General features: G+C 40.4%; 1 protein-coding gene across 1 annotated transcript in view; it reads right to left on the reverse strand.

The window, feature by feature from the left end:
• The window catches only part of LOC109849020 (expansin-A11-like), a 1319-nt gene extending 625 nt beyond the window's left edge, over positions 1–694 (reverse strand). Inside the window, 2 exon segments of the mRNA XM_020418788.1 lie at positions 1–223; positions 314–694. The exon segment at positions 1–223 is cut by the window's left edge and continues 10 nt beyond it. Coding sequence (XP_020274377.1) covers positions 1–223; positions 314–458 — 368 coding nt within the window. The 5' untranslated portion in view covers positions 459–694.

The following is a 25354-nucleotide window of genomic DNA, read 5'->3' on the forward strand; positions in this document are numbered from 1 at the left end:
CCGCCATTATTGCTAGGGAGTGCAAAATTCGGTGGGCAGAAATTTGTCGCGGTAATTCTTATGGACCTCCCCCTGATGCACCATTTGGGATCTGCATTGTAGTCGCATATGATCTTATAGCACTGGCCGCAAGCAGCTCCATCGTTGAACAGAGCGGTGCTCAGAGCTGCAGTCCTGGTCCCATACCCAGATGAGTACAGGTTTCCGTATCCACAGGCCCCTCCTGCACATAATCATATGATCCGTTGAGATCCAGCCTCTTTACTAGAAACTAGTATGTAAACAAAAAAAAAAAAAGACAAACGAATCATACCCATGGTGCCCGATGCATCACTTCCACCATAGAATGTCGCCGTTGCCTTACTCCACCCGGACGATGAGAAACCCTCGACTGGAGAGAAAATGTAGCTCGTCACCGAGAGGACCAACATTGTTAGTAATGCTAGACTCATCTTCATCACTTCTTGCTTCTTTTCCTCTTCGAAATATGCAAACTTGGAGGAGATAGTTGGGGAACGCAACACAAGTGTGGTACTTAAATAGGGATGAGGCCTGATGGAACAAAAGCCTGTGCATGTGATGCAGACGCAATCAATCCCCAAAACTTGCGGCCTTCACCAATAGTTTTATTTATTGGACTCAGCCTCTACTCATAGAGAGAGACCTCATCATAGCCCATGTTCTCTTGCAAATTTGTTTATTAGGGGATTCTTTGAGTTTGAATGCATTATCCTTGGTTGCGTCAGTGTTGATCAGAGCCATCACATGATCACGTTCAGTGCACATGGCGCCGTTGCTGTGTGTTTGTTCTCTGTAGCAACCAAGATGCAGGTAGTTGGCTGAGAGGTTTGATTGCTTTAAGTTCCAATGAATGTGTGAAAGCTAAATTTTAGAGGAGACCATAATTGGGTTTTAAGTTTGGGGAGATTTTTGTTCAAATTACTCAGGATTTTAAGGGATTTCCATGTTATTTCGCTTTGTTTTTTTCAAAGTTGATCCGAAATATATAGGACATACTATGCGACGCCTATTGGTTATGATCATAATTAAATATTGAACATACAAGAGGGGAATGTTACGCATCAACATGCCTCATTGGTTTAACCTTCTAGCGCCTACTGAAATAATCATTCGGTTTCAGGACTTACTTTCAGAATCAAATCTTCTTAAGTAATAGTTTTCGAATTAGATCCATTACTACTGAAAGTGTTAATTGCAGATAGACCCCTATACTATTGGCAGATTAAACTTATCACCCCTGTAGTTCTATTGTTATAGATAGACCCTGAGTGAACAGGGGGTCTATCTACAACTAATGGTTTTCACTTAGGGGATCTATCCACAACAATAGAACTCCCTCCTCTTTAGGGGACTGTCTACACCAACAATAGAACTACAGGATTAGTAAGTTCAACTCGGTGATAGTACATGCGGTCTATATGCAATTAACCCCCTATTAAAGTTACTACAAAAGACCTTTTGTCTCTTTGTTTCCTTCACATTCATTCAGATCATTGAGCTGTGACCATTTCTAACTTCTGCTCGATGATAACCAACTTCATTGAATTAGATTCTCTCTCTATTCCCCATCGTCAATAATATATAATACCCCTCACAATAATATCGGTCCGCAGCTCAACAGATTAAAATTTTGGATGAAATAGTCATTTGTCGCGGGTATATGATAACACTGGCAAAAAACTTCTCCGCGTAAGTCATCTCACTGACGAGATAAGGAGGACAGCTGATATGAAAATAATGTCGGCGGTATGATGTGTTGGTCTTTACTATGCTCATTCAAATTTGTCCATATGAGGTAGAATGAGTCCCCATGAACTGAAAAGAACAGAAAATAATCGTCTTGGACAAATTACCACAGTGGTAGAAAATTGTCACACTCCTGTAGAATTAGAAATTAACAAGGTTCAGCTGATCAAGAAAAAGGAATTAATGGATAAAAGAACCTTGGGCCAAATCCTTTCGGATGAGTCAGTCTGCTCCCGCTCTGCGACGGTGTTTAGGAGGGGAAATTAATGTTAGTTTTACAGCGGGGCTACGCCTACCTGTCAATGAAGCAAAATAGAAAGGAAGATTAAACTGAGGTAAAGCTCTTATTGAGAAATTTATCACGCGGCACGTGTGGCATTAACTCCCAGATCTTGTAGTCGAATTGAGTGAAGCCCACAGCAAGGTTGGAAGTTGATCAAGAAGTCATTGGTTTAATGATAGGCTAACACCCTGTCTCTTAAAGAGTATGTCTAATGATACGTCGCACCCTGCCTCTTAAGAGTATAATATCCCAGATCTCGTCGATGCAATCAATGATCGATTGCGGAAGACAACAAGACATGCCATGGAGGTAGTAACAAGTGGCTCATGCTTGGCACATTAATGGCACTCTGAGGAAGAACCAATTATTATTGCATCAATTCAAGGATAGGCAAGATTTTAGGTGCGCTACTATTAATGCGGTGGGCAGGGGGTGTTAGTCAATTGGAACGTTTCCATGCAAAATAGGATAATTGTTAAAGCGGAATAATTTTTCGCTAGTGGGATATTTTAGTGGGATAAATATGAGTTCTAGTTTTTTACCACTTGGTTCCAAACTAAAACTTGGAATAATTTGAGAGACTATAACTCTCATTTTTCTATAGAAAAATAAAAAAACGGGGATAATTTTGTATCATTGTCTCAATTCTAGTTTTGTTAGAGTTCTACTTGGCTAACATTGTAAAATTTTGTTCTAGAGTTTTAGTTCTATGTGACTAACACTTTAAAATTTTATCTCACAAATTATCCCAGTTCTAAATTTAAGTTCTAGATGACTAACCCCCCTAGGGAAAACTGTATAGATCCCACAAGAAATTTGAGGGTGTTGCTCAAGCAGTCAGCAACTATTTTTGATGTAGGATGCTTAACAGACAATTTCATGGAGGATTCGGACAATCACGAGCTAAATAAAGATTTATACATATTATTGACTTCCGCAAATAAACAATCATATCTTCCAACCCAGAAGGAGGATTCTGACATATTATATATGTAAATCACCTATCTCGACGAGACGGAGCCAACTAGATTGCCAGATTTTTAAAATCTCATCAGTAATACCTAGTTTCGACTAAAATCAAAAAATAATCAGCTTTTCGTTTATTTTTAGTAATAAAGTTGGAGTCTATTTAGATTAAGAAATAAATTTAATATTAGAGTCAAATTAGATTAGGAAACAAATTCAATTTTGATTCATGATTTTTTTCCTCTATTATAGGAGTCTTTTTAAGATAGAATTTAATACATTTTGTTTCTTTGTAATTCTAGTCTTACTAGGAGTCTTATTTATTTTTCTATTTAAGAAGAGTCATGTAACCCCAAAGAAGAATAACTTTTACGTCAACAAAATTTCTATTTTAATATTTTTTTCGTGGATTCGAAGTTCTTTGTGGATTCGGAGATCGTTCTTTGTGGATTCAGAGAACACCTCTTGGTGGATTCCGATGTTATCACTTCCGCGCTACGTCAATTTTGGTCACAAGAATCATTGTGAATGTCAAGTTGAGAGGGCTCTTATCTATGTTGTGATATAATCCATCAAAATACCAACCATATCTTCGAGGGTTTTGAGACCGGGAGGTAGTCATAGGGTGGGGAGCCATCATGTGTCTGTTTCCAAAAGAATTGAGGCAGACTGAAATTTATCTTCCAAAATTTTGGAGAAATATCTAATGCTCAGACAAAGTTGGTTACTAGTTTCAAATTAAGCTGTCCAATTTGGAAAAGGGAAAAAAATACACCTGAATTCTTAGTCAATTTGATTTGCACTAGTTGTAGGTTTTCTCGACTTGTTATGAATCCAATAGCCACTCCAATTGCCCCTATTTTCACTGAACATACTCAATTCTGGACACTTTCTAATCCACCACCTACCAATTGACATTTTCATAGAAGACTTATTATAATGCTTATAATTTCCTTCCACATAAGAATGCCTTAACAGATAGTTAATAGTTTAACTTAAGACTTCTATGCTATATCCATGAGTCCCATTGAAGCGAGACCAGTATGCAACTTCAAATGACAGGTTGATCAACAAACAATAATTGGAAAATCATTCCCAACTTCTACAAGTGGTATATAAGAAATCATGGCACAACAAACTAGATGGCCAATAAAAGTAAAAGAACTAAATGATTAATAATCAATGTTCTTCACTGAATCTTATAACATTTCACCAACGTTTCTTCTACAAGAAGAATAGTCTGCATTTGTGACCATAACAGGATAGAAAAATGTTGGGACAAACCCGGGGCCCAATAGAGCAGGATCGCAGCAATAGTAAAGCAAAAGTAGAGATAAAATGATGGACACACAGATTTACGTGGTTCGGCACTTGATTGCCTACGTCCACGGGCAAGGATAGAAGAATCTACTATGAAGAGAAAACTCTGAAGTTACAAACTCTCTCTCTTTACAAGGAGAAACTCTCTCTATTTTTTCTCTCTCACTCTTCTTATATAAGAAGTTGTTTCTGGGATGAGATTTCCTTAAGGATTTGGATCCCTATTTATAGTTTTTAGAAAAACACTATGCACAATAAAATATTAATATTTTACTGTAGCAGTGGGGCCCACTGTTTTGTTTTCTTCTCAAATTTTCAAAGATGGTTGCTGCTTTTTCTTGATTATCAACATGTGGGCGGCTTGGGCTCTGACAATCTCCCACTTGAAGATTTGATTTGAGTATCAATCATATCTTCACACCATTCTTTCTATCTTGCCTTCTTCATGTTGCTTACGTCTCCATCAGACCACAAGAGGATCTACACCAAATGAATTTGTCAGTATTGACTGCTTTTGTTAAAAAATCTGCTAGGTTGTCCTTGGTGTGAATTTTCTGCATATCCACTGTTCCTTCTTCCACTTTCTCACGAACGAAGTGATACTGAACTCGAATGTGCTTGGTCTTTGAATGAGTATCAATCATATCTTCACACTATTCTTTCTATCTTGCCTTCTTCATGTTGCTTACGTCTCCATCAGACCACAAGAGGATCTACACCAAATGAATTTGTCAGTATTGACTGCTTTTGTTAAAAAATCTGCTAGGTTGTCCTTGGTGTGAATTTTCTGCATATCCACTGTTCCTTCTTCCACTTTCTCACGAACGAAGTGATACTGAACTCGAATGTGCTTGGTCTTTGAATGAAAGGCTGGATTTCTTGCCAAATGCAAAGCACTCTGACTGTCACAAAATAAAGATATCTTCTTTTTTCCCTGAATGTATCTTAGACCCCTCTTTACAGCATTCCAATGCTCTTTACCAGGATTCGCCATGTATCGACTAACCACTCCCACTGCTTGTGCAATGTCTGGTCTTGTACAAATCATCGCGAACATTAAGCTTCCCACTGCTGATGCATACGGCACTCGAGACATCTCCATCCTCTCTTCTTCAATGCTAGGACTCATACTGGAGGATAACTTAAAATTAACAGGAAGTGGGGTAGAAATTGACTTACAATCTTGCATGTTAAAGCGTCGCAAGATTTTCTTCAAATAGTTCTTCTGAGAAAGCCAAATCTTCCTATTAATTCTGTCTCGGTAAATTTGCATCCCTAGAATCTTGTTTGCAGATCCTAAATCCTTCATTTCAAATTCCCTAGCCAACTGAGCCTTTAATTCTTGGATACGATCTTTGTTGGGGCCTGCAACCAACATGTCGTCAACATACAACAATAAGATAACAAAGTTATTTTCACCAAACCTCTTGAAATATGCACAAGGGTCTGAATTAAGTCTGTTGTATCCAAGGCTCATGATGAATGAATCAAATCTCTTATACCAACACCTCGGCGCCTGCTTTAGACCGTACAGAGATTTGTTCAATCTGCAAACCAAGTTCTCTTTTCCTTTTTCTTCAAAACCTTCTGGTTGGAGCATGTAAATTTCTTCTTCAAGATCTCCATGAAGAAATGCTGTTTTCACATCTAGCTGCTCTAGATGTAAGTCAAATATAGCGCTCATAGCCAGGACTATTCGGACTGTTGTTAGTCGCACTACAGGAGAAAATATTTCATTAAAATCAATACCTTCTTTCTGAGCATATCCTTTTACCACCAATCTAGCACGATACCGCTCCACTTGATCATCGCCATTTCGCTTGATCTTGTAGACCCATTTGTTTCCAATGGTCTTTCTTCCTTGTGGCAGTGACACAAGTTCCCAAGTCTTGTTCTTATGGAGAGCTTCAATTTCTTCCTGCATTGCTGCCATCCACAAAGATGCATCTGTGCCATTTATAGCTTCATGAAAAGTTGATGGCTCTCCATCTTCTGTTAGAAGACAGTATGCAACATTACTCTCCGTAATATACTCCGAGTGCCAAGTCGGTGGTCTTCTCTCACGAGTTGACCTTCGAACTTCTGGAGCCTCGGCCTCGACTGGTTCTTGTACATCATGCTCCGGTGTCGCTTCAGAAGAATTCGGATTATCTTCTACCTGAACAGCTACAGTCTCTGAGTCCTTCCTCGAACTGCTTTCTTTCTCTTCACTTTGTAGTTGGTTCTCTACAAAGATAACATCTCTGCTGATGATAACCTTGCGGGTAGTGGGATCCCACAGGCGATACCCCTTTACTCCATCAGCATACCCCAAGAATATGCATTTTCTGGATTTTGAATCCAGCTTTGTAATTTCTTGGGCATTGTACATTACGTACACTGGACTTCCAAATATATGGAGGTTGGAATAGTCAGCTGGTTTGCCAGTCCACATCTCCATCGGTGTCTTCAATTGTATTGTAGTTGATGGAGATCGATTCACCACATAACAAGCGATTTTTACTGCTTCCGCCCAAAAGACTTTTTCCAGATTTGCAGTAGCCAACATAGCTCTTGTTCTTTCCAACAGAGTTCTGTTCATCCGCTCCGCCACTCCATTTTGTTGAGGAGTATAAGCCGTACTGAATTGTCTTTTGATGCCTTCATGCTTGCAGAATGCTAGGAATTCACCGTCTGTGTATTCTCCTCCATTATCTGACCTTAAGCACTTGATCTTCTTCTCAGATTCAAGCTCGACCCGCGCTTTGTAGGCTTTAAAGACTGAGAACACATCCGCCTTCTTCTTGATAGGATACACCCAACATCTCCTGGAGTAATCATCAATAAAGGACACAAAGTACTTTACTCCTCCTAAGAATGTAACTGGTGCTTGCCATACATCAGAATGAACCAGTTCCAGAATAGCCTTGCTTCTAGAACTCGATGTGTTGAACTTCAGTCGATGCTGCTTGCTTGTAACACAATGCTCGCAAAATGGAAGAGCTACCGAATTAAGTCCAGGAAGCAGTTTCTGATCGGAGAGAACCTTCAAGCCTCGTTCTGACATGTGGCCTAGCTTGCGATGCCACATCATGGTTTGTTCTTCTCCACGGCTGGTTGATGCCACACATGAATCAGCTTCCTGCAGAGTCTCTCCCTTGAGCATGTACAGATTTGCAGCTATCTTTTCTCCTTTTATCACCACAAGCGCCCCTCTAACAATCTTCATGACTCCATTTTCTATATGAGTCTTGCACCCGAGCTCATCTAATTGTCCCAAAGACAATAGATTCTTCTTCAAGCCCTTCACATGTCGCACATCTTGAATGGTGCGTATTATACCATCAAACATTTTGATTTTGATAGTACCAATACCACAAATCTCCAAGGCATGATCATTCCCCATGAATACAGATCCTCCTGAGATAGGTTCATATTTGTGAAACCAATCTCTCCGAGAGGTCATGTGCCAAGAGGCTGCTGAATCTAGAAGCCAGACATCAGCAAACTTCTTTCTGCCTTCATCAACAGTGGTTGCTCCACTGAATAGAATTTCACCATCCTCTGACGTGCTGACAATGCATCCTTGAGATGTTGATGGCTCTGAAGACTTTTTATCTCCACTCTTCTTGTTGTGCCAACACTCCGATTTGACGTGCCCTCTTTTGCCACAGTTGTAGCATTTGATATTCTTCTTACTTCGTGATTTCGATCTACCATGGGCATGACTCCCACTGGAGCCATGTTCTGTTGATCTTCCTCTCGTCACCGACAAGGCCTCCGCTTGCTGCGAACTTGTCTGCCTGTCTTCCTTGTTCTTGCGCCAATTTTCTTCCTCCAGAACAGCGGCTGCAACATCGTCGAAGACTAGATTGTCCGTGAGGACGTTGTTCGTCAGGTTGATGATGAGTTGGTCATACGAGTCAGGTAGACTCTGAAGTAGAAGTTCTGCACGTTCATTCGCACCAACTGTATATCCCAACGTTGTGAGTTGGGAGAACAGTGTGTTTAGGGTGTTGATGTGGTCGGTCATCGATGTAGATTCCGCCATCCTCAGAGTGTAAAGTCTCCTTTTTAAGAAGATTTTATTGTGCATGGATTTCGCCTCATATAGCTTTGTTAGAGTATCCCAGATCTCCTTTGCTGTCTTCTTCTCCTCTATGCTTGACAGCACCCCGTCTGCTAATGCCAGATGGAGATTTGCAATAGCATTTTCGTCCATCTCGTTCCACTTCTTATCATCTGTGATGTCGTCCGGCCTTGCACTGATGGCCGCCAGGCAATTATCTTTTCTTAAGATAGCTTTTATCTTCAACTTCCACAGTGAGAAATTACTCCCGTCGAATTTCTCGATCTTGAACTTCGCCGCCATTGCTTCTACCACGAACAGTAACTTCTTACTATCTCACGTAAATTGTACTGTATTTATGAACAGTAACCGTATATGTGAATAGTGCCGTACTTGTAAATAGTACCGTATTTATGAACAGTACCGTACTCGTGAATAGTACCCGTCACCTCCAAAGGGTAAGTGATAACCTAACTTATTTTCTAATGTGGAGGATCCACCTTTGGTGGCAGCCACAGAGCATACGATAAGTAGATATATACAAGTACCCTAAGTTGGCTCTGATACCACTTGTTGGGACAAACCCGGGGCCCAATAGAGCAGGGTCGCAGCAATAGTAAAGCAAAAGTAGAGATAAAATGATGGACACACAGATTTACGTGGTTCGGCACTTGATTGCCTACGTCAACGGGCAAGGATAGAAGAATCTACTATGAAGAGAAAACTCTGAAGTTACAAACTCTCTCTCTTTACAAGGAGAAACTCTCTCTATTTTTTCTCTCTCACTCTTCTTATATAAGAAGTTGTTTCTGGGATGAGATTTCCTTAAGGATTTGGAGCCCTATTTATAGTTTTTAGAAAAACACTATGCACAATAAAATATTAATATTTTACTGTAGCAGTGGGGCCCACTGTTTTGTTTTCTTCTCAAATTTTCAAAGATGGCTGCTGCTTTTTCTTGATTATCAACATGTGGGCGGCTTGGGCTCTGACAATCTCCCACTTGAAGATTTGATTGAGTATCAATCATATCTTCACACCATTCTTTCTATCTTGCCTTCTTCATGTTGCTTACGTCTCCATCAGACCACAAGAGGATCTACACCAAATGAATTTGTCAGTATTGACTGCTTTTGTTAAAAAATCTGCTAGGTTGTCCTTGGTGTGAATTTTCTGCATATCCACTGTTCCTTCTTCCACTTTCTCACGAACGAAGTGATACTGAACTCGAATGTGCTTGGTCTTTGAATGAAAGGCTGGATTTCTTGCCAAATGCAAAGCACTCTGACTGTCACAAAATAAAGATATCTTCTTTTGTTCATAGCCGAGTTCCTCCAGCACCATCTTCAACCTGATAAATAACACCGTAGGATTACAGAATGTTTTTAGAATTTTATAGTATGCACCAAAATGTTATTAGAATTTTATAATATACACCAAAATGTTACAAAACCAAATGGCTCGCAGTGAAGATATATGAATTTTATAATAGTTGAAAGGAAGATGATTCCTCAGTTATTTCTACGCAAAGCCTAAAAGCTTACTATACATGCCTCAAACTTTGGTTTCTTCTCCTCTATGCTTGACAGCACCCCGTCTGCTAATGCCAGATGGAGATTTGCAATAGCATTTTCGTCCATCTCGTTCCACTTCTTATCATCTGTGATGTCGTCCGGCCTTGCACCAATGGCCGCCAGGCAATTATCTTTTCTCAAGATAGCCTTTATCTTCAACTTCCACAGTGAGAAATTACTCCCGTCGAATTTCTCGATCTTGAACTTCGCCGCCATTGCTTCTACCACGAACAGTAACTTCTTACTATCTCACGTAAATTGTACTGTATTTATGAACAGTAACCGTATATGTGAATAGTACCGTACTTATGAATAGTACCGTATTTGTGAACAGTACCGTACTCGTGAATAGTACCCGTCACCTCCAAAGGGTAAGTGATAACCTAACTTATTTTCTAATGTGGAGGATCCACCTTTGGTGGCAGCCACAGAGCATACGATAAGTAGATATATACAAGTACCCTAAGTTGGCTCTGATACCACTTGTTGGGACAAACCCGGGGCCCAATAGAGCAGGGTCGCAGCAATAGTAAAGCAAAAGTAGAGATAAAATGATGGACACACAGATTTACGTGGTTCGGCACTTGATTGCCTACGTCAACGGGCAAGGATAGAAGAATCTACTATGAAGAGAAAACTCTGAAGTTACAAACTCTCTCTCTTTACAAGGAGAAACTCTCTCTATTTTTTCTCTCTCACTCTTCTTATATAAGAAGTTGTTTCTGGGATGAGATTTCCTTAAGGATTTGGAGCCCTATTTATAGTTTTTAGAAAAATACTATGCACAATAAAATATTAATATTTTACTGTAGCAGTGGGGCCCACTGTTTTGTTTTCTTCTCAAATTTTCAAAGATGGCTGCTGCTTTTTCTTGATTATCAACATGTGGGCGGCTTGGGCTCTGACAAAAAAGTCTCTCTCGCAACTTCAAACTTCATATGTCAACTTCTAAAATGAAAGTGCATCCTAAGTTTTGTGCCACACTCAACCACATGGAAGAAAAATTTTATTAAGCTATGATCTCCTTGTTCTTTCAAGTAGTAATTTTATGACCCATATTATCCTGACTCAACATGGATTTTGTATCAGTTTTCTAATGCTAAAATGGTCTACATTATTTACCTTGTTCTTCAAGTAGCAATGCATTGCTTATATTGTTCGAGACTTGGATTTGCTATCAACTTACTACATGATAAATAACACCGTAGGATTACAGAATGTTTTTAGAATTTTATAGTATGCACCAAAATGTTATTAGAATTTTATAATATACACCAAAATGTTACAAAACCAAATGGCTCGCAGTGAAGATATATGAATTTTATAATAGTTGAAAGGAAGATGATTCCTCAGTTATTTCTACGCAAAGCCTAAAAGCTTACTATACATGCCTCAAACTTTGGTTCAAACTTGCTTAAGAAACCATCCTAGACTCACAACACAGGAAAAGACCTATGCTTGTTATTGTAATTACAGTTGCGTGTACTATTGCATTTACTTCAAACTTGCATAAGAAATCATCTTAAATTCACAACACAGGACAAGACATACGCTTGATATTGTAACTATGGTTATGTGTGTAGTATTATATTTACCTGGATATTACATAGAGTTGATATTATAGGCTAAAAGTTCTAAGGAACCTCCTTTAAACAAGTGATCCTCCTACTTTACAGTATCAAGGAGGTGAGGCAAAGAACTAGAATATTTCTAGGGGCTACATGTGCATTAGAAGTAGGGGTGAGCACGGTTCGGTTCGGATCGGTTTTTACCAAAATTTGAACAACCGAACCGAACCACCTATAATTCAAAACCGAACCGAACCGTTGCAAATTGGTTCGGTTCGGTTTGTTCGGTTCTAACTTTCATCAAGTATAACAATCAAAGGCACAAATATTGCTTGTCCCAAGAGATAATTTGTATATATTTGTTTTCATATGCGCCCAAATGCAAATCATTTGAGCCACGGCTAAGATACTTAAGCGTCGTGCACACTTGAATCAACAACTAACCCAAGGGACAACATACACAGAAGTGCTGAATTGAGTGATTAAATGGGGAAAATCCAACTCAAATGGCACTAACATACTCCAACAAGAAGCGCCTATTCCACCTACTTCATGTTCAATTCAAAGACAACAACAGAGGAAATTGAAGAAAAATTAATACTACGTACCTTGAGAGGAAGGAGCCGGAGGAAAAGAGGAGACTGGAATGCTCTCGAAGCAAGAATTGAGCTTCTCAAAGGGGCTCCACAGCTTGAAGTTGAGGGCCGGGTGGAGGTGGGGGTGGGGGTCGGACAGGAGGGCGGCGGCGCAGATGGAGAGGACGGCGGTGGGGGGTCGGCTGGGGCCCGTCGCTGGCGTTAGCGTTCGAGGTCAATTGGGAATGAGTAGCGGCGGCTGGGATTTGGGAATGAGAGGAAATGAAGTTAGGGTTGAGGGTTTGGGACGGGTCGGGTAAACGCGAACGGGTTTGAAAGTTTTGGGAATATATTCGGTCGGTCGGGTCGGGTCAGTTTGAAAAGTTGTCAACCCGATCCGAACCGCCTTATTCTTAAAACCGCTTTTTTCGGGTCGGTTCGGATCGGTTCGGATCGGTTCGGTCGGTTTTTTCGGTTTGAACCGAATCATGCTCAGTCCTAAATTAGAAGTAGATCAAACTATTCAATTGGATCATGACTTACTTTAGACCAAGTAAAAAAATTTCAAACAAAGGAAATACTTGGAAAGGAAGTCATTAGAATAAGTTTACTTTTTGCAGGTCTCCATACAAGTGGAAATGACAACATGAAAAGATGATCCAGCACAATCTCCTACGTATCTTAAGTCAACCCTTAAGGTGTCTCTAAATAAAAGCTTGCTACTTCAAAGGCAATCTATGGGCACTTGACTTTTCTCATGTGGGAAAAAAGTACTTTCTCAGTACAGTTTTAATGAGGGAAAGTAGTCGTCCTAGTCCCAAACCCCAATATCCAAGCAGGAAAGACTTGTAGCCTACTAAGTAATTGAACAATGAGTTAATTGTGGATAGAAACCCGCACAACGACCAAGATAGACCCCATGAGTGAATTTTTTATTTTTACTCTTAAAAGAATCATAAAAGTTTATTCGGAGATCTATCTTTACATACAAATAGAACTACAAAGCATCTATCGGTAACTGGGGCTATAGTACAGGGGGTTTATCCACAATTAACCCTTGAACATTTTAATATAAATATAAAATTTGTTTGAATATTGATTTCGAGAGTTCAAAAGAGTCATATGCAATTATTTAATATTCAAATTACCAGCATGTGTTGATTTGTGAGAGTGACTTTGGTACCACTTGTTGAGTTGCGAAGATTTCTTTGGTAGTACAACACTCAATACTCTCTCTAATACAAACACTTTCACTATTACAAACTACTACTTTTTTTTTACAAACACTCACTATTTATTTTTCTCTCTTTACTTATATCTTTGATTTTCTCTTTCTACTGGGATGACCCTCTCACTGAAGCCTTGAGGGCATTTTATAGGCTTTGTGAAGGGGTAGGTGTACACTATAAGAGGTAGGTTACTACAATGTTAGTTGGTGGGTTATGTGGCTACAGTGTTGGTTGGTCGGTCGTTCGGTGCTAAATTCAATACTCCCCCTCAGCACCGACTTCTCTATCCATGAGTCTAAGTGGCTCTCTAAATCATGCTTCAATGCTTGGATTTCTTCTATCATCACTTTTCTCCATTCATTAGTCTCGTACACTTTCTTGAAAGTAGACGACTTCCTTACAACTTCCTCATTGCTTCCTCATGACTTCTCTATCCCTAGCTTCTTCTGTAACTGATCCTCCAGATCATTAGAGTATGGGACCACAACTTCTTATAGAGTCCATCAAGACGATGCTTCATCGAACATTACATTTCTTGATGTTTAGCATCTCCCTGTTGTGGGATCGCAACATCTCCATCTTTTTCTTTTGTTGTCATACCTCACAAAAATGCATCTCATGGCCTTCTTGTTTAACTCGCTATGTAAGCGAATAGGCATAAAGACATAACACACACAACCAAGAATTCTGAAATGGCTTACTATTGGCTTGATATTTTATAGCTTTTGAATGGGTGACATGAACTCCAAATTGGGTTGTGGTAGCCGAATGATCACGTGCACTACAGTTTTCATACACATTGCCCAAAAATGACCTAGCATATTCTTGTTGTGAAGCATGCTTCGACATATCTCTGCAAGATGACGATCCTTCTTTCAGCAACAACATTCTAGTGTGGAGTATTTGGGAACGTTAGTTGTCGCCAAATCTTGTGTTGCTTTAGGTAGTCATAGAACTTCTTTGATGTGTATTCTTCCCCATTATATGTGCATAGGCTATGAATCTTTTTGCTGAGTTATGCTTCGACTTCTTTTCAGAATTTCTTGAATTTGGAGAGTCCATCAAGTTTTTTCTTTAGAAAATAAACTTATACATACCTCGAATAATCATTGATGAAAGTGACCATGTACCACGTACCACCTGTCGATTCCTGCTTCGATCAGTCGAATACATCTGAGTGCACGAGCTCCAAAGGTTCCTTTGCTCTGAAATATGACTCTGGGTATGATAATTGATGTGCCTTACCGTACTGACAACCTCCGCACACAATCCCTCCTCGAGTCTCCAAGTGTAGAAAACCCTTCAACATTGACTTCACCATCATGATCTTTAGCTTATGATAGTTCACATGGCGAAGCTGAGAGTCATCTCATTCTTTCGGGCTTTATTTGTATATGCTAGTTCTGCAGACATCACATAGATAGATTTTAGCTTTTGTCCCTCCATAACAACTTCTCCTGATAACTTCAAGTTGTGGGACTTTAACATCTTGTGGTCCAAATACTATATAATTCCCAAAAGCCGTTGGTTGAGACATTGATATGAGATTTTTCTGCATACCTAGGACATGGTACACATCTTGTAGTTGAGTTTGATCTAGATTGAAGAGTGGCATGAATGTGGTCTTCTCAATATGAGTGATAGGCAATCTTGAATTATTAGCTATCACAACTTTTTGGCTGCCTCTAGACTCCTTCATGTTGACAAGTTTTCCCTTGTCTCTCGTCATGTGGTTAGAACAAGCAAACCGATGATCCAATCTTTATTATAGCTGATTTCTTCTCAGTCTGAAACCGCTGCAAGTATGGACTGAGATTCCTCTACGATCGAGGTTAGTGCCATATCAACAACCTCATCTTTGTCGACTGATACATCTTCAATGATGGCCACAGATGCTTGGGCAACCCATTCTTCTTTATTGTCTTAACATTTGAGCGATGTTGGAGCATTGCCCTCTATTGGTCTTTTCTTGTAACAACTACCATCTCTGGCGAAATGGTCTTTTTTCCCACAGTTATAGCAGCTACCATCGGGTATCCTTGCTCAACGATCCCTTTGCTCCTCACTCTGATGTGTTCTCCTTTACATATTGCTCATTTGTCTCACTTGGTTCCTTATTACTAAACAATACTTCATCTTCACTTCTTAGTGAAACACTGCCCATTTATTTGGCTAAGGTCACCTGTATAGTAAGCAAAGTCTCTAACTCTAATAATGTTGGTTGAGTCGGCCAATGGTGTATAGCAACAACGAGCCCATGGTACTTTGGTCTTTAGATGTGAATGATTATTCTTCGCATCCTTACATCTGACATTTAAAATTAGGATCTAATTGAGCAATATCTAAACAGAGTCATTTTACTTGCTTCAAGTACTGACTGATTGTCAGATCCTTCTGTTGTAAGGTCACCAACCGTTTCTTAAGTAGTTAGAGTCGAGTATCGTTCTTCTTTGAGAACAGAGTGGCAAGTTTATCGCATGCCTCCTTGGGAGTTCTGGCTTCTCACATATAGTCTACGAGATCTTCTACCGTTGTCTTTAGCACATACATAGTCTTGCTAGCTTTAATGTTCCACTTCATTAGTGCTTAACCAGCTTCTTGAGGTGCAGTAGTTTCAGCACCCCCAATGACCTCCTAGAGATCTTGTCCTTGCAAATAGGACTTGATACAAGTCTCCTAGAAGCCGTATGTGTTGCCTTTGAGTTTCTTAAGTATAGCAATAGTACTTGCCAGATCCGCCATTGTGACGTGGTTTTGCTTTAGTATCTCCTCATAAGTTTAGTCCCTGACCAACTAATTTCATAGTCACGGACTGAGCATAAACTTCTGCTTTCAATAGCGCTAATAGGATCACTGTAGGAGAGAGCCAGTCCCTAACCGCCTGCTCTGATACCACTTGTTGATATATGAGAGTGGCTTTGATACCACTTGTTGAGTTGAGAAGAATGATAGGCACTAAAAAATATTTTAATATTATTTTTTAGTGGTACAACACTCAATATTCTCTCTAATACTAATACTACAAACCACTACACTTTTTTACAAACACTCGCTATTTATTTTTTCTCTCTTTCTTTTCCTCTTGCTACTGGGATGACTCTCTCACTGAAGTCTTAAGGGTCATTTATAGACCTTGTGAAATGATAGGTGCACACTGTAGGAGGTAGGTGGTTATAGTATTAATTGGTGGCCATTGTGTGGGTGCAGTGTTGGTTGATGGGTCGGTACTAAATTCAATAGCTTGTACAGAGAGTACCCCTTTTGTAATTGAAAGCGCTAAGAGCAATATTGACAACCAGAGCAAGCGAAAAAAATATTGCCTTATCTCAGAGACATAATTCATTTCTTCCTTTGGCAGACACAATGATAAAGATTACGACAGCAGTCTTGACCCCAATAGGTTGGTAGTTACTGAAGTTGGTTTCTGCTGCTTTTAGTCTACAACTTGCAACAGGAGATAACGAAAAGAGAAATCAATACAGATTGTACACTGAAGGAGCTATCACGTGCTCTTTCATATCAAAGCCCTAACATGCATTTTGAAAGCACTGTAGGAATTTTAAAATAACAACTACATCAAAGTATCCAAAAGAAAAGACCGAGCACAGTGAGAAATAGACAAAACTAGAAGTGCAGAGACATGGTTCTTGTTTCAAGTTTGTAAATAGAATAGCGCATTTTCATTCATCGAGACTAATTGCATCCAGTGGTCACTCCATTTGGCAACCAAATTCATGTTGAAATTGAGGTGAAGCCCAAACCTTTTAGGTGAACGGGGCTGCAGGCGAGCTCCTCCAGGTGGGTCGAGCTCCAGGCGAATTGCAGGCGAGCTCAAGGAAATCCGCAGGAGAGGTCGAGGAGCTGTGCAGGCGAGCTCGAGGTCCGAGACTTCTGTAGGCGAGGGTGAGCGAGGGCGAGAACAGGCGAGCGAGTTCGAGTGAATGGCTGCAGGTGAAGTTGGGCGCAATAGTAGGCGAGCTCGTGGATCTCGTGCAGGTAACCTCGTACAGGCGAGGTCGTGCGAGGAGCTGGTGAACTCGTGGTCGAACCGCTAGCGAGCTCGAGCGTGCGATCCAGGCTGTCCACAGCCTGTCTCGAGCTGGCACTAGGGTTTCCCTATAAAAGAGAAACCCCTAGCACGAGATGGATAGGCTCTTCTCCTCGTCATTTCCAGTAGAGGCGTTTTCCCCCTTTCTCCATTTTTCTCTTGTCTCCAGCTCTCAACAGCGATTCTTGAGGGGAGATTGAGAGAAAGGAAATTAAGAGAGAAATTAAGGAGGGGGGTTTCTTTTCCCAGCTCTCAAAGTTTTGAGGGGGATTTAAGGAGGGTATTATCACTGTAGCTATAGTGATCATCTGTATTTATTGAGAGATCTCAGTTTGAGATCTACTCTGTTTTGTAATTTCTTTGAGATTAATAAAGAAATTTACTGTGTGGCTCTCGAGGACGTAGGCAGTTGCTGAACCTCGTTAAATCTTGGTGTACTTTTCTCTATTTTGCGTTCCTGCTGTTTTAAGGGTTTTGCATAGCCCCGGCGGGTAGTATTCCCAACAACTGGTATCAGAGCGTGAAACGATCTAGAGGAAGTCAGATTCAAGTGGGAGTCATGGCCGCAGATGAAGGAAGAGTGAGACTTGAGAAGTTTGTTGGATCAGATTTTGGATTATGGAAAATACAGATAGAGGATTATCAATATCAGAAAAATCTGTATCAACCTCTCTCGGGGAAGAAGCCGGAGGGTATGAAGGAAGAAGATTTGAATCTTCTGGACAGAGAGGCCCTCGGGGTTATTCGTTTGACGTTAACCCACAATGTTGCTTTTAACATTACAAAGGAGAAGACCACGGTGGGTCTTATGGCAGCACTCTCAAATATGTATGAGAAGCCATCAGCCTCAAATAAAGTCCATTTGATGAGGCGGTTGTTCAATCTACGAATGGCGGAAGGTGCATCGGTAGCACATCATCTCAATAAACTCAATACAACCACGTCCCAATTGAGTTCAGTTAATATTAAGTTTGATGAGGAAATTTGAGCGTTGATCCTTTTGTCTTCTCTACCAAAGAGTTGGAACGCTACAGTCACATCTGTGAGTAGCTCGTCGGGAAGCAACAAGTTGAAGTTTGATGATGTTCGTGATCTGGTTCTCAGTGAGGAGATCCGACGGAGAGAGTCGGGTGAAGCTACAACCTCTTCGGTATTGCATACAGAGTCAAGAGGTAGAAATTCAACCAGAGGAAATGAATCAGATGATAGGAGATCCAAATCTAGGAATCCAAACAGTTCGAAGGCTATCGAGTGTTGAAAGTGCGAAAACCGGGCACTACAAGAATCAGTGTAAGAGTGCACAGAAGGAGTAGGAGGAAAAGGCAGATGTGAATGTTGCTTCCACCTCAGGAGAAGATGATGCATTGATATGCTCTTTGGAGAGCAAGGAGGAGTCTTGGGTGTTGGACTCTGGAGCATCATTCCATGCTACTTCTCAGAAAGAATTCCTCGAAAAGTATATTCCTGGAAACCTTAGAAATGTATACCTTGGTGACGACCAACCATGTGCCATTATTGGCAAAGGTGTAGTGAAGATTAAGTTGAATGGGTCAATATGGGAGCTGAAGGATGTCGGGTATATTCCTGACCTGAAGAGAAACTTAATCTCAGTAAGCTAGTTGGCTAGTGAAGGCTACACGATGACTTGTGATTTCCAGAGGCAGGAAGACTGGTACCCTGTATATGACAGCAAGTGCACGTTGTTCGATCTCAGTTACAACAGGCAATGGGACTTCAAAGCTGTGGCACCAGAGACTCGGTCATATGAGTGAAAAGGGAATGAAGATTATGCACACAAAGAAAAAACTCCCAGGTTTACAATTAGTAGAGATTGATATGTGTGAAGAATACATACTTGGAAAGTAGAAAAGAGTTAGCTTTCAGACAAGTGGTAGAACCCCAAGGAAGCAGAAGCTGGAGCTCGTTCACTCAGATGTTTAGGGACCAACCACCACCGCGTCTATTGGTAGGAAACACTACTTCGTGACTTTTATCAATGATCACTCTCAGAAAGTATGGGTCTACTTTCTGAAGAATAAGTCAGAAGTGTTTGAAGCTTTCAGGAGATGGAAAGCTATGGTCGAGAATAAGACCGGTCTGACAATAAAGAAACTCAGAACAGACAATGATGGAGAATATGAAGACACCAGATTCAAGAAGTTCTGCTATGAGCACGGGATCAGAATGGAGAGGACCGTGCCCGGCATGCCTCGGCAAAATGGTGTGGCTGAGCGCATGAATAGAAAGTTGACAGAGAGAGCCAGAAGCATTCGGATGCGGTCAGGTCTACCGAAGCAGTTCTGGGTAGAAGCAGTCAACACAGCAGCTTACTTGATCAATCGAGGTCCATCGGTTCTATTGGAGCACAGAATACTAGAGGAGGTATGATGCGTAAAGGAGGTAACTCTCGCACATCTCAGAGTTTTCGGTTGTGTAGATTATGTGCATATTAGTGATCAAGGCAGGAATGAGCCTGATCCCAAGTCTAAGAAATACACTTTCATCGGGTATGATGAAGATGAGTTCGGCTATCGCATTTGGGACAACAAAAACAAGAAGGTGATCAAGAGCAGAGATGTGATATTCAACGAGAAGGTGGTGTTTAAGGACATGCACAAGATATATGCCAGTGACTCAGAGAGCGAGTCAACATTTGTAGATGCAGATGATGTCCCAGATAACCTCTCGAAAGGACCCAATGCAGAAGGTCCTCATCCAGAAGAGCATGTTGGACAGAACGGTGCGCAGAAGCCCGACACACCAGCTTCGATATTGAGGAGGTCTGTTAGACCCTAAGGTCACTATGAAAGAACCCTAGAGGGGGGTGAATAGGGTTTATGCTAATCTAATCTGATTTAAATACCAATTAAAACTTACTAACAAATATCCTAGCAAATATGATATGTAACAAGATAATTATGCAAGGATATGAAACTAACACAAGGGTGAAACAATATATAAACAATATAGTGGATGAAATAAACATTGAGAGAGTGGCAATAAAGATGTTCACAAATATAAGTGCGCCAAGCTAAACTCAAACAATCAATATGATCAGGAGTTCGGACCTTCCGTCCTACGTCTCCGCTCCCCACTCCCGAGGAAAATTCCACTATCACACCAGGTTTTCAACGATCACCCGAAAACGTTTACACCACACAATATTGGTTTTCAACGCTCACCGATCAACGTTCACAATTACAATATAACTACCACCTTAAGTGTTGGTCCTCACATATCGACTCCCTCAAGTGCTCAGAATTATCACCTCTCACTAGGCCACCTACGCCACTCCTCTCGGTATCGACTCCGTCCTCACCACACACTCCTCTTGGTGTACTAGTGTATTACAAAGTGTTCCTCACAATTAAGGTTCAAAAATACAAATAAATTTGTTCTCTACAATGGATGAGAACATAATGTAAGCTCACACTCTAAGTCACACAATCCCACAACCCAAATTATACTAAGTATAAAAATACAATAAGCTCAATGGTTATGTGTGTACAAAGAGATAAATAAAATTAACTAAACTTAATATAAACACTAGCTTAATAAAATAATAATCAAACAATAAAATGTAAAGCTAGATTGAGTTTAAAAAACTTCTCCAATAAATGACAAGAGTGAGAGAGAGATGATTTGAAGCTCAAACACCAAAGATTATCTCCTCAAGCCCTTATGAAATTATCTTCACAAACGAAGCTCTTAAACAAGGCTTAAACACCTTTAAACAAACTCAAAATAAACTTTAAACCCTTGTTAAACTTTCATAAAACATTCTCTTAGTTAGTTTGAACTGAGGATATGTGGGGGTATTTATAGGAATCCCAAAGCCAAGAGAAAATAAGGCAAAAAGACCAAAAACCCAAAAACAATATAGTCTGGAAATATAGCCGTTATAGTGTTATGAGTCGACTCGTACTTTTCATGAGTCGACTCATAAGTAGCAGTTACAGGATAAAAACCAACTTATGGGTCGACTCATAACATTCATGAGTCGACTCATCATGCATGGGTCGACTCATGAATTCATGGGTCGACTCAGCAGAAACAAAACTAGTTTTCCAGCACACTTCCTGAGTCGACTTATGACAGTCATGAGTCGACTCAACTTGATGGGTCAACTCATGATGTTATGAGTCGACTTGTCAGAACCAAAATGTAAACTACACAACAGTTTATGAGTCGACTCAACACTGTTCATGAGTCGACTCATGACATGCACACAGCATGTCTTAAACAGTATATATCAACATAAAACAAGGTTTAAAAATATCAAATAAATTTAAAAAAATGTAAAACTTTGGGAAATAATTGTAGATATGATAATAAACATGCTACAGAAACTGGTTTTCAAAAAGAGCTTCCCAAATGTAAAATATCATCATTTTGTAAGGAGGTCCAAAACATAGAAATGTAAACATATGAATTTTGATATTTTGCCTAAACCATATTTTGAAACTTTACAAAATGATTTTATAGACTTGAAAAAAGATGTAAACTATTGTTATGAAGTCTATAAACAATGAATATAGTATTTTAACATGATTTTATTAAGCTAAATAAAATTGATATTGATAAAATCATATATATGCATATAAGTATGAAACAAAAATATGTTTTCTAATTATATTAAATTATTTCATATTAAAACTTGAAAACTATCAAACCAAAACATATATGTATATATATAACTATATATATACAAAACCAAAATGTGTATGTGTGTATATGATTGAGCTTAAAGTACTAACACACATAATATAAACTCCTAAACTAAATTACCCAAGCTTGATGAAGGTCTTCAATGAGCTCAACTTGGTACACTTGCGGATAAAGCTTGAACTTGGATCTTCAACTTGAATTTGTATAGCTTCAACCACTATTCCACCAACCTCCATTTGATATGATCGTTATGACGCAAACCATCCATCCTCCAACATGTTGTTTGTATACAATAAATAAAAATACACAAACACTAGACAAATAACATTAGTGGTAAATTATTTGTTAAACATCATCAAAACAAAAAGGCCAACAAGGTCTACTCGTCCTCCTATGCCTAACAACAGATACATGAATTATATGTTGCTGACAAATGGAGGGGAATCTGAAAGCTTTGATAAAGCTTGTCAGGGTGGAGATACGAGCAAGTGGGAGTTTACTATGAAAGAAGAGATAAAATCTCTTATCTCCAACCAGACATAGGAACTAGCTAAGTTGCCCATGGGGAAGAAGGTACGTCACAACAAGTGGGTGTATCGAGTGAAAAAGGAACAGAGTGATTCCAGAAGATACAAAGCCCGACGAGTTATCAAAGGATTTCAATAGAAGATCCAATGAAGAAAGAATCCAACGGATCTGTTGACAAAGGCGATAACCTTTCAGAAACTGGAGTTGTGTACAACTTCAGTTGGCTTTCATGCATAGGTGATGAGGGCGGAGCCACACAGGAGGAGGAGCTTGATGAGATAGCCTACTGACGGCGGTTTGATCTCCAAGTGGGAGATTGTTGGAATTAGGGTGAAGCCCAAACCTTTCAGGCGAGCGGGGCTGCAGGCGAGCTCCTCCAGGCGGGTCGAGCTCCAAGCGAATTGCAGGCGAGCTCGAGGAAATCCGCAGGCGAGGTCGAGGAGCTGTGCAGTTGAGCTCGAGGTCCGAGACTTCTACAAGCGAGGGCGAGCGAGGGCGAGAACAGGCGGGCGAGTTCGAGCGAATGGCTGCAGGCGAAGTTGGGCGCAGCAGCAGGCGAGCTCGTGGATCTCGTGCAGGCGACCTCGTGCAGGTGAGGTCGTGCGAGGAGCTGGCGAACTCGGCGGCGTTTTCCCCCTTTCTCCGTTTTTCTCTTGTCTCCAGCTCTCAACAGCGATTCTTGAGGGGAGATTGAGAGAAAGGAAATTAAGAGAGAAATTAAAGAGGGGGGTTTCTTTTCCCAGCTCTCAAAGTTTTGAGGGGGATTTAAGGAGGGGATTATCACTGTAGCTACAGTGATCATCTGTATTTATTGAGAGATCTCAGTTTGAGATCTGCTCTGTTTTGCAATTTCTTTGAGATTAATAAATAAATTTACTGTGTGGCTCCCGAGGACGTAGGCAGTTGCCGAACCTCGTTAAATCTTGGTGTTCTTTTCTTTATTCCGTGTTTCTGCTGTTTTAGGGGTTTTGCGTAGCCTCGGCGGGTAGTATTCCCAACAACTCAAAGGTTGAAAGCAAAGGTTTTTCCACAAATATTTGTACGTAGATCTAACTTAATCTTGTAAGCTTCAAAATCCTGTTAAAATAATCTCAAGAAACTATATTAGATTTATAACATAGAAGCGGCCTACAGTTGCTATTGTAGTTTTAGCTGCTACTTTTGTCGTACTTTCATCGTATAAACCTAAAGATAACTATACTAATTATATTGCAATAAGATAAAAGGACACTTCAGTATGTTTATGTTTATGTTTTATCTAGTTGTGTTACTAACTTAACAACATAGGTAAGTTCCTAAGGAATTCTCCTTCGAACAATTGATTTTATCTGTTACTTTGAGGGTGTATCATAGAGGTAAAAGAAAGAGCTAGGATATTTTTAGGGGTACATGCGCCTTAGAAGTAGTCCAAACTAAGCTAAAATGGTTTCAGTTGGATAACATTTTATATTAAACTATGTCAAAGAAAAACAAACAAAAGAAATACTTGACAAGGAAGTTACTGGGGAATACTCTTATCATTGTCAAATGAGCAAGTCATGATACAAGTGGACATGACTTGATGAAAGATGAACCAGAGGTCACAACATCCTATATATCTTCAAGTCAACCTTTAAAGTGTTTTTAGCTTAAGAGGAGAAACAAGAAAGCTTTGCTACTTCAGTGAGGGAATGTATTGGGCTTGAGATCGTTCTCTAGTGGGAAAAAGTGTATTTTCTCAAGTACGGTTTGTTTTCCACATTCCAATATCCAAGTAGGTACGACCTGTATAATACTTGGTAATAGAATAAGGGTTTATTATGAATACTCCCCCTATACTATCTCCCAATATATTGGGGACAGAACCTCTATAGTTCGATTGTAGCAGATAGAGCCCCATGTGAATTTTTTTGGCCTTTTCCCTCAGAGGGTCTATTTATCCAAAGGTATCTTTTCACTAAGAAAAAAATAGTCCAAAAGAATTCTCTCAAGGGGTTTATTTGCAACGATAGAACTGCAAGGGGTCTGTCCGCGATCAACCCACAGAACAATCTAGGGTATTGTCAACAATCCCATGTGATACAAAGCTTTTAAATAGGCTAAATACCCATATTGGTATTTTAATTCAACCCCATTTGCCAAGAAGGTATTTTAATTAGGAAATTCGGCGTTAAGATATTTTAATTGAATAAAATTACCAATTAGGTCATTTTTCTCGTCGGCGACCACTTTTCCGGCGAGAACTCGTCACGTGCGTTGCACGCGGTGGCTTAATCTTTGTTTAAGCTGTTGATGTGGCACTGTTTTCTGACGTGGCAGGGAATTAACCCCTGAACGCCGACCCCCTCTGCCCCAGCCACCCAAGCTCCGTCACCAAGCTCCAGATCCAACCGCCGCTGCCTTCCTTCTCGTCTCCAACAGCCAGCGCCTCTCTCCCTCGTCGTCAACCCCGACGAGCCCCACACCCGCCATCACCGCCTCCACCCCATCCCCCTTCCATGCTTGCAGACCAGCCCCACGACCATCTCAGGCCAGCCCCTCCACCTCGCCACTCTCCCTTGTCCCGCTGCCTCCTTCACCACCATAGACGCTACGCCACCGCTCCAAGCTCTGCTACCCCTCTTTCCTTCCAAGCTCAGCCCGCCCTAAAGAACTCCCCGCCGTCGCCGAGTTCACCCCGAGTCCTAGCTCAGATCCGCGTTGGTCAGAAAATAATGCCACATCAGCAGCTTAAACAAAGATTAAGCTACCGCGTGCAACGCACGTGACGAGTTCTCGCCGGAAAAGTGATCGCCGACGAG

This window comes from Asparagus officinalis, chromosome 7 (assembly GCF_001876935.1).
Source record: "Asparagus officinalis chromosome 7, Aspof.V1, whole genome shotgun sequence".
Classification (NCBI taxonomy): Eukaryota; Viridiplantae; Streptophyta; class Magnoliopsida; order Asparagales; family Asparagaceae; genus Asparagus; species Asparagus officinalis.